Source organism: Telopea speciosissima, chromosome 7, assembly GCF_018873765.1.
Source record: "Telopea speciosissima isolate NSW1024214 ecotype Mountain lineage chromosome 7, Tspe_v1, whole genome shotgun sequence".
Lineage (NCBI taxonomy): Eukaryota > Viridiplantae > Streptophyta > Magnoliopsida > Proteales > Proteaceae > Telopea > Telopea speciosissima.
In genome coordinates, this window is record NC_057922.1 from 21,865,900 (window position 1) to 21,878,803 (window position 12,904).

At 40.2% G+C, this 12,904-nt stretch overlaps 4 protein-coding genes across 5 annotated transcripts in view; 3 read left to right on the top strand and 1 right to left on the bottom strand.

Moving 5' to 3' along the window:
* The window catches only part of LOC122670148 (UBP1-associated protein 2B-like), a 53,389-nt gene extending 40,657 nt beyond the window's left edge, over positions 1-12,732 (top strand). For both annotated transcript variants that reach the window (XM_043867132.1, XM_043867134.1), the window contains exon 2: positions 12,539-12,732. The gene's annotated coding sequence lies outside the window, so the exon portion shown is untranslated. The remainder of the gene's footprint in view (positions 1-12,538) is intronic.
* Positions 1,030-2,464, bottom strand: LOC122668350 (putative F-box protein PP2-B12). The gene is made up of 3 exons (XM_043864935.1): positions 2,177-2,464; positions 1,988-2,106; positions 1,030-1,521 (listed from the first exon to the last, which is right to left on the bottom strand). The coding sequence occupies exons 1-3, from the start codon at positions 2,462-2,464 to the stop codon at positions 1,080-1,082; spliced, it is 849 nt and encodes a 282-aa protein (XP_043720870.1). The 3' UTR covers positions 1,030-1,079.
* Positions 3,275-5,204, top strand: LOC122668351 (F-box protein PP2-B15-like). Its single transcript, XM_043864936.1, has 3 exons — positions 3,275-3,463; positions 4,329-4,450; positions 4,644-5,204. Exons 1-3 carry the CDS (start codon positions 3,275-3,277, stop codon positions 5,170-5,172), a joined length of 840 nt encoding a protein of 279 aa, XP_043720871.1. The 3' UTR covers positions 5,173-5,204.
* LOC122668352 (putative disease resistance protein At3g14460) lies at positions 9,476-11,530 on the top strand. The gene has a single exon (XM_043864937.1). It carries the CDS (start codon positions 9,476-9,478, stop codon positions 11,528-11,530), a length of 2,055 nt encoding a protein of 684 aa, XP_043720872.1.
* Positions 12,733-12,904: the final 172 nt, after the last annotated feature.

Sequence of the window (12,904 nt, forward strand, 5' to 3'; positions counted from 1 at the left end):
CTTCTTTATTTTTTTCAGTCAGGCTTTTGAGAAAAAAAAAATTTCTCATAGAATCGGTTGCGGCGAAGAAGAAAGTTCAAAACCCTTTCAAATTGGTTGCAACTCTTATGTGTTTATAGATGAATGTCTCATGCTAATTGCTTTTTTCGGAGATCACCAAGTGTGCACTTAAAACCCTAAAACCATTGTTATACTTTGCACTGCGGCCTCTGGGTTGAACTAATCGTATGGCTTTGCTGCATGATGAATAATTGATTAAATTAGGATTTCCATCCACCAAGACGAAAGTAGGGAAGAAAAAAAAACGAAAGAAATCATTTTACAATGTCGTGAGTTTACAATACTACCCCCTTAACAATGTTTCTTAATTCTTTCCTTAGAAATTCAAAATAAAAAAAAAGGTAAAGGCTGGAGTGCTGGACAAACTGCACCCCCTATGGCCATATGGGAATGACCCTAGCCGTATTCGGCTCTCCTCCAGTCTTGGCAGGAGTTGGAGGATCCAGCCCAGCAAAAACAGGGGGGGGTTTGGGTTATTTCACAGGTGGGGCCCCCTTGTTTTTGCTGGGCTGGATCCTCTAGCTCCTGCCACAATTGGAGAAGAGCCAGGTCCACCCTGACCTACCCTCAGCTCTGGATCCTATCTATTGGTTACAACCGTTAGTTTTAAGAAAGCCAGCCACGTACGCAACCCTCTCCCATAAAAAAATATGTGTATTTAAATGACATATTTACCCTTATATTTAATTATAATGCTCATATAAACTATAAAGTAGGAGGCATTTTCAATTGGATACAATCAAACGATAATAGAAGTGTCGGAAAAAGAACACAATCTGGTCACATGTGGCATGTGGCCCCTGCGCCCATACACAGGGGGTCATACAAAATGACCACCACAACCACCTCATGGATGGGCAGAAATTCTTGAGGGTGCGGCCATCATTTCATAAGGCCCTGTCTGGGTGTAGGCCGTGCACGGCACACGACCAGGTAGCACATTCTCTTTCCCTAATAGCGCCATATATATCTATCAGGAAAGTAAGACCAACACAATCAAAGATGCTCATATCGATTCATTAATTCTCTTTGGGCCTGAGCTCAATGCCTTGAATGATGAGTCCAGACTTCCAGTTGAGATCCTTAACCTCCTTGAGAATCATCTCTACGACCCCATCCTCACCACCACTAATTTCATTGATGAAGAACTCACCCATCTCTATCTCCATCCAGTGCCCATCCCCTCTCTCCTTTGGTACTTGTCCTTCCTGCTCCCTTTGTCTCTCTTCAGGATCCAAATACACAGACTTTCTTTTGGTTGTCACTTCTCCCTCTTCATTACCACCACCGGCCAATTTGACTGAAACTTCTACAAGCTGATTCACGAATCCGTAGGCCCTCTCCGTGAACATGAACACCAAGTAAGCTCCGTATGTTGTGTTTGGAGACAGCAGTCGTGTCTCCATCCTGCAAATAATTTCGAGCCAACACACTTCCAAGAGCTCAGCCACCTCTGAAAACCTGTAACTTGCAAAGATTAGTCAACACATGAGCGGCCATCGTGCTGCGTGGATTTTAGGAAAAATTTTTGCTGCTACGTCCATAGCAGGACTGTTCCTGCTACAAGGCTGTCAAGAAAATGAAATAATTCACTTTCCCTTTGGTTTATAAATACCTTCCTAGGTTTTAGTCTTGTAGCAGGAACATTCTACTACCAGTGTAGCAGCAAAATTTCAATTTCGTTCTGGATTTTATACCAATTAATCCAATGGGTGTTTGACATTATTGAATTTTGATCCGTAATTTTGAATTTTGAATTGAGCTCCTTCATCAACCATTGGATTATTATAAAGTCCACATGACGGAGTGTGGGTTGAGCGCAGCACGTACGATTGCCACTCAACCCCAGACCGTAGAGGATCCAAATCCGCTATCATGAGGTTTGAGAGAGAGAGAGAGAGAGAGAGAGAGAGAGAGAGAGAGAAACCTGGATTCAGGAAGAGGTCGCCATGTCCAATACCTTGGGGTATTACTCCAGATAATGCAAAGCTCTCTTGCTCCAATCATATAACACTTCTTCCCACTGCATTTCTCCAAAGCGAAGGTCTGCAATAAAACGCATGCAGAGTGTTATCGCTAGCTTTATATCCATTAATTCATTTAACGAGGAATTTACCTTTGTGCCTCTGTCGATGAGAAAGGGATTATTGCAGACATGGAGAAAAAGCTCCTTCTTAGACGAGTAAGTCGCCGGGAACGGAGACACCGACGACGAGAGGATCTGCTGGATATCGGGGGGAAAGAACCTCTCCCACACCAAGTCAGAATCAGCCACCGATCGAAAAACCGTAGAGACAAACGATAACCTGCACGCATCTCGAGGAGATGTGAGGATTACATATAGAATGTTCCAAAAACAATCTTTGGGGAGGTTGTACAGATCGAAGGTACTCCCTTGCTCCATGAATGCTCTGCGCAATCAATCAGTCTCGTTCGCTCGATCGCTAGCTCTCTTGGCTTGGGTCCTGCTCTGAAATAGAAGGAAGGCAGCTTCGTCGCCAAGCGTTTACTCCCTTTAAACTTTAAACTTGTGATGGTAAGTAATGGATCTTCATTTATAAAATGAGAACGATATATAGAGCGAATGAATATTTAATGGCTAAGGTTCTAGGTTCTTTCTTCTTTGTTTGGTGAAGTTATGCAATTTCGACGAAAATATATATATATATATGTAAATAATCAATCCAGTATCCTCTTAAGTAGGTAATACATCACGTCACTTGACTGACCGCGTCACTGCCGGGTGTTCTTGTAGGCTGGCTCAGGTTCTCGAGACCATCCACGGATCCACCTCTCTTGGTTCCCATCTGTGCGGTCCAGAGGCGGTTCGTACAAGAATGGTTGTTCTCATATGAGAACCTAAGCTGCACTTGTAATTTTGTGGGATCCACCAGCATCTCAATCAAAAAGAACATTTAAAGCGTTAAGATAAGAAGGCTCTGAAGCAAGCCTCCAAGAAGAAGAAGTTCTAAAGCGTATTGCCAATTCCACTCGAACAAGAAGAAACTCAAATGGTCATGAAGAAAAAACCTACGCGTTAAGAAGATTTTGAAGCTTCCAAGAAGAAGAGAGTTCAAAGCACGTCCAACTTACCATAGGATTATGTGTACATGTGGTTGATAGACAATGAATGATCTCGCCTGAAAATTGAGATTATTTTACAAAGAATTTTAGGCAACAGTTTATTCTCTTCGATTATATATTTTATTGGGAGATGCGTTGGAAATCAGCGTGTTGTTTAAGAATCCGGCGACCTACCAAATCGGATAGGTTCTGGGAGAGGCGGCTGCCGCCGGACTATCAGGATGTTCTCTCCAGAGCGGTTTCTCCTTTGAAGTTCAAGTCCTACGAAGAGCTCTATACCCTCCTATGTCAAGGGATTTTAATAGACGGGAAAAGAAAGGTAAGCTTTCTCTCTCTCTCTCTCTCTCTCTCTCTCTCTCTCTCTGGATTAGTTTTCTAAGTGAGCTTGGCGATTACAGGATTTCAACTTTTCAAGGCTTAATTTGATTTGGATATGAATCCTTGAAATCCAGATCCAAAATTTGGAAATACAAATGAGTTAGGCTCCGTAAAACAAAAACTGATGCAAATGAGATTAGCCTTTTTCTTTTGTAAGAGAAAAGAAAAAGAAAAAGTCCCGTAATCATATTCTCTAATTCTCACTCCCAAAATCGATTAAACGGTTGAATGTAATAAAATCAAAATCGAACTGTTTATTAAACGGTTAAACACGGCTTGTTATCATCCCCAACCCCTGACCTCTTTGCCCTCTTCCCGTCCACCCCCGGCCCTTTGAATCTCCGCTGCCTCGTCCCATCTCCGACTCCCCGATCTCATCCACCCTTTACAACATTGCAGTTCCGAGAAGAAGAAAGAAGTCCTTACCACACACGACCCTGACCTTGCGGGTGGGTCAGGGTTGGATTTTTTAGGCCATGTATCAGGAGGTGGTTGTTCCCACTGGATGTGAGCTACCCGGACCAGAAGCCATCCAATCACGTGGGACTCACTCATGGTGGATGTCATCTGGGCGGCTCATAACCGGTCATTCTCGTACAAGAATGGAAAGGGAACCCAACTCTTGAATCAAGGTTGTGCCAAGGCTGTGCCTAGTTAATGGGACTAAGGGTTGGGTTGGGGTTTTAAATACCCTGATAGAACCCGACCCTATTGTAGCCCTAAATTGATGACATCCATATTAATGTAATAATATCATTCATTAAAGTAACTTTTGATCTGTTTTTTTGATATTTGTATATATGTAGTGGTTCTCATTGGAAGAACAAACAGGGAAAATACGGTATGTCATAAGTGCAAGAGAACTCTACATTTGCTGGTCAAATGATGAACAATATTTCAAATGGAAATCCAATATGCCTGAGTCTAGGTGAGTATTTTTCCTATTTCAAATTAAAAACTGAATTTTTTTTTTTTTTTTTGGGTTAGACTGCTAGTTCATGATAGAAATTCGGTCCTCCTCATTTGTTTTCCGTTTTAATATATTGAGACAATTAATCAACATTAATTTTACGTAAATATGCTGATGAAATTAATTCCTAGCTCTATATATATATATATAGGTTCCCAGAGGTTACTGAACTCCTTGATGTGTGCTGGTTGGACATCGTTGGATCAATCGATTCTTGTAAATTGTCACCTAAAACAACTTATGGGGCTTATCTCATCCTAAAATTTGTATATAATGGTAATTATGGTATCGATGATGGATTAGACAAGCAACCTGCACGAATTAGTGTCGAAGTTGGTGGCACTTTCAGCTCTGGAACTGCGTATTTACGTCCTAACAGGAATGTGCATTTGTTGAGGGGACGCCTTCAATATCTGTACCGTATGCAAGTTTTGTCCACTAACCCTTCTGAATCCATTCAACAACAACAAGAAGAAGAAGAAGAAATTAAAGTTGAAGAAGATGGAAGCACACAAAGAGTCGCCAAACCTAGAGTTGATGATGATTGGATGGAAATTGAATTGGGCAAATTTTTCATCGATGGAGATGCTGGGAAGGTTGAAATGAGGCTAAATGAAACTGGTGATCACTGGAAATGTGGTATTATAATTGAAGGCATTGAGGTGAGGCCACTGGATTAACTACTTATAACCACAATAATATTGTTTTCAAGTCTATATATAAAGCAGTGTATATACTGTGGTATATATGCATCTGTTAGACTATCATGATGAGTTGCTTTTATAATCTTATGAGAGAGAGTGAGAGTGAGAGAGAGAGAGAGAGGTTACAAAATGTTGTCTATTTTCCTCCTTGTATTTGATCATGATGTCTATCTACAATAACCATATATTTGATTAGCAAATATAGATTGGAGCAAGACGAATTCTCACTCACTTTGAGTTGTGTAAGGAGCTTTCACAAGTTTTATGCCGTTTATACCATAATGGTTATGAACACAATGTATGTAAACCTGTGAAGTCTTTATATGGGCTAAAACATGCACTAAAACAACTACATGAGAAACTTGATATAATACTTATATCAAATGGATATCTTGTAAATGATGCCAAAATGTGCTTATATAGTAAGTTCCATCAAGGTAAATGTGTGTTTATCCTACTTTATGTAGTTGAAATGTTGATTATGGGAACAAAGCCCGAATCCTCTCCAATGACATTTAACCACCAGAGTCGATCTCCCATCATCCATGGGGTATGGTACCACCTCTGGGGTGTGGGGATCACACCCCATGGATGGTGGGAGAACGACTCTGGTGGTTAAATGTTATTGGAGAGGATCTGGATTCAAGCTTAGACATGGGAGGTGCGATTCTTGGTATCAAGATCATCAGAAAAGAAAAATACATTATACTATCTCAGGCCAACTATGTTGAAAACTTACTTAAAAAGTAAGTTTATTATGACTTATCCATTATTAAGACACATTTAGAAATGGGAGTCCATCATAAAGAAACTTGGGTGAACTTGTTAATCAAAAGAGATATTTACAGATTATTAATTGTTCAATTACATATTTAATGAATTATACTAGGCCAGATATCACATTAGTCGTTGGTAAATAGAGTCAACATGCTCATCATCCAAGTAAAGAGCTTCGGTATGGTATTGACAGGCTACTAAGATATCTGAAAGGTAAAATAAATTATGGTTTTCATTATAGCAGAAACCTGACTGCATTAGAAGGCTATTGTGATGCTAACTAGATTTCAGATACTAATGAATCATTAGCAAATAATGGTATGTGTCCACACTAGGAAGTGGGGGGATCTCTTGAAAATCGATAACAATCCTGTGGTACAGGATCCACCATGGAAGTAAAATTTATGGCTTTGGGAAAAAATAGGAACTAAAACTGAATGGCTCAAGAATTTGATGGCAGATTTACAATTGTGGCTAAAGTTGTCGCCTTTTATATTACTTCACCGTGAGAGTTAGGCAGAAATAGTTAAAGTTAAAAGTAGAGTACACAATGGGAAAAAAAGGACACGTCCGCCTAAGACATAACCTTATAAGGAAGTATATAAACAAAGAGACGATAGCTTGTTCAATCAGAAAGCAATCTAGGGGATATATTCACAAAACCTATGTCTACAAAGATTATGAATGAATCATCTAAAGAATGAGTTTAAAGCCTGTGTCATAGCCTCATAGGTCATATGATGAACACCCAACCAATGTGAAGAGATAAATTCTTGAATTAGGTATAAAGGGTAAAAGCAAAGTCACCGGATGACTTACCTAGTACTACTAAAATATTTGCTCATTCTGATTAGATAGAAAAATAGTAACACTACAATGAAATGATGATGAGTTATAGATTCTTAATCAAGCCGGATCTCATTAAATGTGGGGGTTTTAAACGGGTTTTCTAATTCTGTATTCAAATGTCTTCTTTTTCATTTAATTTTTTATTGAGAAAATTACTTGGGCACCCCCTAGACTATGGCCGATTTTCTTATTATCCCCAACTTGTCAAATAATTACTTGAACACCCCTTGCATTTTACCATTTCTTTCAAGTAGGTCATGTTCGTTAGTTTAGTGATGATGTCATTCGTTAAATTTTTTGTAATGCCTAAACTACCCCTAAAGGGTACTGAAGTGACATATTTACCCCCTTCTTCCTGTAACCAAAAAAAAAAAACCCAGCAGCTATGGCTGCTGTTTCAAAAACCATTAGGGCATCCTTGAAGATTAAGCCTGAAAGGTCAAATTGACGCTTCTTTGACCTACATCTCCTCTTTACTGTCAAGCCGAAAAGGCCGATGCAAAGCTTCGTGGAGAAAACCATTGGAACTGTCAGCCGAAGAAACTATAGCAGAAATAGAAGAAGAAAAGAAAGAAAAAGAAAAAGTCACATTTAAAGAAGCCATGGCATCAAGCTGAGAAACTTCAATGGCTATTTCATAATTTCTTTTCACGAGCTTCATTTCTGGACTTAATTGCCATGTCAATTTGCCTTATGAGTTCCTAGGCAATTTCATTTTTTCTCTTAATAACTCCATAAGCAACAACTGGTATCCCGTTGTACTTCTGAGATCTACGGAGCCCAGAACCTGAGAAATTCTTTAAATTACTAACCTTTCCAGAGATCTTCTCGATTCCAATCACAAGCATCTGAGCAATGGTTTCAATTTTCGACCGTGACGTGTCCCTTGCTTTCACAGCTTCATCAAGTTGCCTAGCACTATCCTCCTTCGGTTTGGAAAGTTCATCTTTCAGCCTCAGAGCCTCTGCTAATTCCCCTGATAACTTGTCATTCGTTCTCACGCTTCTTCTTTTTCCTGTAATGCCTCATCCCTTAGCCTCGTGCTCTCATCACGCTTCTTTATCGCCTCATGAGCAAGCACCTTAAAGCGATTAAAGGACAGCTCAAGCTCGGATTTGGCACTCTCTGCAGCCTCCCTAGCTTTTCTCTCACGTTCAAGCTCTGTAAGAATCTTCCTGAATCTCTCCACAGATATGTCTTCTTGAGACGGAGACTCGAGGCCTATGGGGACCGAATCATCCCCCTCCACATCGTTGATTCTTCAATTTCTCAAAAAATACAATAAGCTTTCAAAGATGGCGGCGGTGGTGGTGGATACAACCGTGGTGGTGACCGTGACTACTAGAAGAGGAAAGAAAAGAATTGAGGTTAGAGATGAGGGTAATATCGTCTTTTCATATGCTGTTTTAACAGAGTTAGTCACTTAGGGTACGGTTGATAGAATCTTTAAAAAGTAGAGGAGGGCATTATCATTTTTCAGAACTTGGGGATTGGGTTAATATTAAGGAAACTTAGAGGGGAAAGGGATGATATTTCCCCTAACTTACTATGTATATATTAATCGGTTTTAAACGGTTTATCATTAGTTTAAATGATTTAATTTAATTTAAATCTTATAACTAAACACGGTTTCGACTTAAACTGTTGGATTCGATAGACGGTTTTGGTTTGATTTTGAGACCATATCTGTAAGACTTTAAAGGTTCGTTGGTTCATAAGAAAGTATCCCTCTTGGGTATGTGCACATTTATTCCCAGAGTATTTTATACAGTCCCCCCACCAACAACCTACAACAGCCCCCCCCCCCCGCCCCCCGCCCCCCGCCGGTTCCCTTCCGCAGCCCCTCGCCAGTAACTCACATCGCCATCACGAAGCCCCAGCCACGGCCGCCGGGCACCCCACAAACTCCACCAGTGAACCCCCAGGGCCCTGACACAAGAGAGAGAAACCCAACCCACCAGAAGAAACCCGCACCAGCCCCTGAGAAGAAAAACCCCAGCAGCACAAAATTGTTGCTTCTTCAAATCTTATGATTTGGCTTTCCGATTTGGGGGCGATCTTCAAGAACTCTGTTCAGCTTCTTCCAGGCTCAGACCTGTGATCTCTGTTAGATGGCGTGGTGAACTCTAGCTCAATGGTCTCCGATCACAGACAAATCTCACACCTTCCTCTCCGTTCTCACCCGCAGTGGATCAGAGCTCGCGCCTCCAGGTTAAGTCATCAAGAGAAAGGAACTTTCAGTCCTTCAACTCTATTTCCGAACAGTAATGGACTAATGGGTGGTGCATCAACAATAGCTGCAACATCTAAGCCTCAAGAGGACAGGAGGTTTCAGAGAAATCACAAAGAGAAGCTTGCTTTCACTAATCTACTTTCCAAGAAGAAATAGATCGACTAATGGGTAGTGCACCAGGAGCACATATTCAGACTTTCTCTTTCTGAAAGCTCACTTTGTTATTCCTCTTAGAGTCAGATGAACGTATAAGCTTGAAGAGTGGAGGAGATCTCGGTGAAGGCAGTAGGAGAAGGAAACCTTAGTCCCTTTATTCTTTTAAAGGAAGAATGGACTAATGGGTAGACACTAGAATCAGTAGCAGTAGCAGCAGTCTTGTAATAAGGGTCTCTTTGCTACTTTTCTCCGAGGAAGATGAAGATGTCGAGTGCAAGTTGTGAAAAGGATCTCTTCTCTCATTTCTTCAAGAGATGGTCATCAGCAACCAAAGCCATCACTGAGAACTCAGGGAACTCCAATAATATAAAAGAACAGTTCAAGAAGATTGAGAAAGAACTGATAGAGATAGAGAGATCCCTCAGCTCCATCAATAAATGGGAGAAAAGTGTTATGAAGATGTTCCAAGATCTTGACCAAATTGCTGACTACTTGATCAAAGATCTCACCTCTGCCGCCAGTAGTTCCAATAAACCCCATGCCGGAATGATCACCAAAGATCTCAATGATATTGCTGGGATAATTGGCAAAATCAAGATAGAATCACAACCTTTCCACCGTCTACCCATGATACATAAAGCAATTAACAATGGTATCAGAAGCATAGAACCAGAAAAGAAGTGGCAAAAGCTTGAGTCAGAGGAGGATATAATGGCTAGTCCCGCAATAGCTGATGCGCAGTCTATCTATGACAATTTAGAACCACGGTTGCAGATTTGTTTTCTCTGTCTTTCCATATTCCCTGAGAACTCAATCATCAGGAAGAGATCTTTGATTTATTGGTGGATTGGGGAAGACTTGGTGGGTCATAAGGAGGTTGAACAGGTTGGAGAAGATTGCTTCATGAAGCTGTGTGAGAGTGGCCTTATTGAGCCCATCTCTGCTGAGCATAGTAGAGCCCCTCATAGTTGCAGATTGCACCCTTGGGTACGACGGATGGCAATTCGCATTGCAAAAGAAACCATGTTCTTCGACTTTGATTCCCATGGGAAGCCAATTTCAGGTCCTTCCATGTTCCCACGACGTGCCTGCGTAGCAACGACCGAGGAAAGAATAGTGGAGCAGGTTGATCTGGAACCAGATCCAAGTAAATTGACGATGCTATTCAACATAGATGTTCATTGTCTAGAATGTAATGAGGAAGAATTCAAGAAGCTCAAGAGCATGGAGATCTTGCAGTTGGGACGGTGGATTAGTGAGCCCAAGCATCACATTGAAGTAGACAATCCGAACTTCTTAGATCACTTGGGGCTTCTAAAAAATCTTAGGTATCTTGGGTTGCAAGGAGTTTCAAGGATTACAAAGCTTCCAGAATCAATCAATGAAGTGAGTGAATTACGAGTCCTGGATCTCCGAGCATGTCATAATTTAGAAAAGTTGCCCTCCGGGATTGCATCCCTTAAGAAGCTCACCCACTTGGATGTGTCAAAATGCTATTTGCTGGAGTACATGCCCAAAGGTCTTGATTCCCTCTCAGAGCTTCAGTTCTTAAATGGATTTGTGATTAGCAATCTGAAAAGGCAGGATGCTTGTAAGCTGAGTGAGTTAACTAAACTTGAGAAGCTTCAAAAACTCAGCATAAGCTTAAATGTGGAGACAATGGCTGCAGATGGAGAGTTGAAGGCAGTAGGTGGAATTCGAGGCCTCAAAACTCTTACAATAACATGGGGAGGAGGGTTGGCATTGTCAATGAAAGGCAAAGACAGAGACAATGAAAAATCTAAGAAGCCTGCAGCACCTAAGAGAAACATTTCATTTATTGAGAAAGCTGGAAAGAAACTAACAAGAAAGCCTACAATGACAAACGAGGCAAAGCCACCAGTCAAAATTTCCCTTCTGCTTCCACCCAATCTTACAAAGCTGGACCTCCAATGCTTTCCTCGGGAGGAGGCACCAGAATTGCGGAAAGATGAACAAACAAAGAGTTTGAAGAAACTCTACTTCAGAGGAGGGAGGCTAAGGAGCTTAAGTGGGATTCAAGAAGGTGGTGTAGTCTCCAAAGTTAAAATTGTTCGTCTGCGGTTTCTGCAGAATTTCAATATAAGAAGGCCTGAATTGGAGGAAATATTCCCAGATCTGAAATATGCTGAGATTCTCAATTGTCATCATATCAAGACCTCATTCCTGGAAGAGGAAAGTGTGTCAAGGCGAGATAGAGATAGTGCAAGCACAAGCAAAGGCAATGCAGCACCTTGTTCCTCAATTAATTATAAGATCGATGGTGTTGGCTTCTCTGATACCAGTGAGTTGACTAGTTAAATTTACACTCCCTTTGTTTGGATATTGGAGTTTGAAATGATCTTTTCTTTGTTAAAATTCACTTGCTCCTCAGATTTTGTCTTCTTGTTTTGTTGATTTGTAGTTCAAAAATCTTCATGTACCACAAGTATATGGTAACTTCAATCTTTATTTAGTGATAGGATTAAGAATTCTATGCTGTTAGAGAAAGTGAACTGATGCCTCTTTTTAGACACAGTTCAGAAATAAAGATAATTGTCCTTCTTTGCTGCAAATTTTCTTCTGTTTTCGACCTATATCTACTCTGTTTTCTAATGATTATTTTTGCTCTTCCTTCTACTATTTTCAAGTTTCATCATGTACCACTGCAATCATCTGTATGGGTATCTACGATAGGTAATCGGGGTATGAACCACTTCTATGATTGAAGCAGCATTTTAAGAATCCAACATCAATCTGGACTGGGTCACCATGTATGTAAATTGGGCAATGTCAATCCAAAACAATAACATTGGCAATCTGTCATTGTTGAACTGACCCAGTGATTCAAAAGGATGAAGCTCATTTAATTAGGCTACATTTTTGTTTAAAAATCGTTAGGCTAGATGAAATGCACCATCAAATTATTATTTTCAAGTTTTGAATGTTATCTTGGAACCATTGTTAGTCACTCGAGTATGAAACCCAGAATGGCATTCGCATCAAACAAAGCTGAAGGTCCTGAAATATCAACTCCCCCAGACTTGCCAAGTAACTGGCTTACAGGCATCAATTAAGTGGCTTTGCAAAATTATTTGTCCTCTTTTGTATACCCAGAAGAGAGTTCACAGAACAATTCAAACAGATTCAAAATAGTGTTGTGTTGTTTATTAATTTGATAAATGGATGCTTTTACTTTTGTAGTTTCATTTAAACTGACATAATAAACTTTGAGTTTCCTACATTGCACAAGTTTTCCAGTTAAAGCTTTCTCAGGAAATTTTTGTTTTTGAAATAGGTTTTTTTTTGTTTTACTTATTCATTGTGCAGATACCTACTAGGTGCATCAACCTTATAGTCATGGACTGGTAATTCTTCTGAAGTTCCAGGAGGTCATGCAAATTCGATCTCTGTCGTTGTGATGATGAAGTGTTACTTTTTCATTACCATAAAGACCAGAACTTAGGCTTTTGTCAAGTGGACAGTTTTCTATTTTCCTCCTTTTCAAATCTTTCACTACTCTTTATGTACTATGTTGGATTTCGACATTTACTTTCTGTAAAAACAATTTTATGGAGTGGCATATGGTTGAGTTGGTTTATATCTATCAAATTCTTTGGGATCTCAGCTTCTCTGTTCTTATATGATATGCAATTTTTTTGCTTTAGCAAAATTTGCTTTATATGCCCCAGTAAC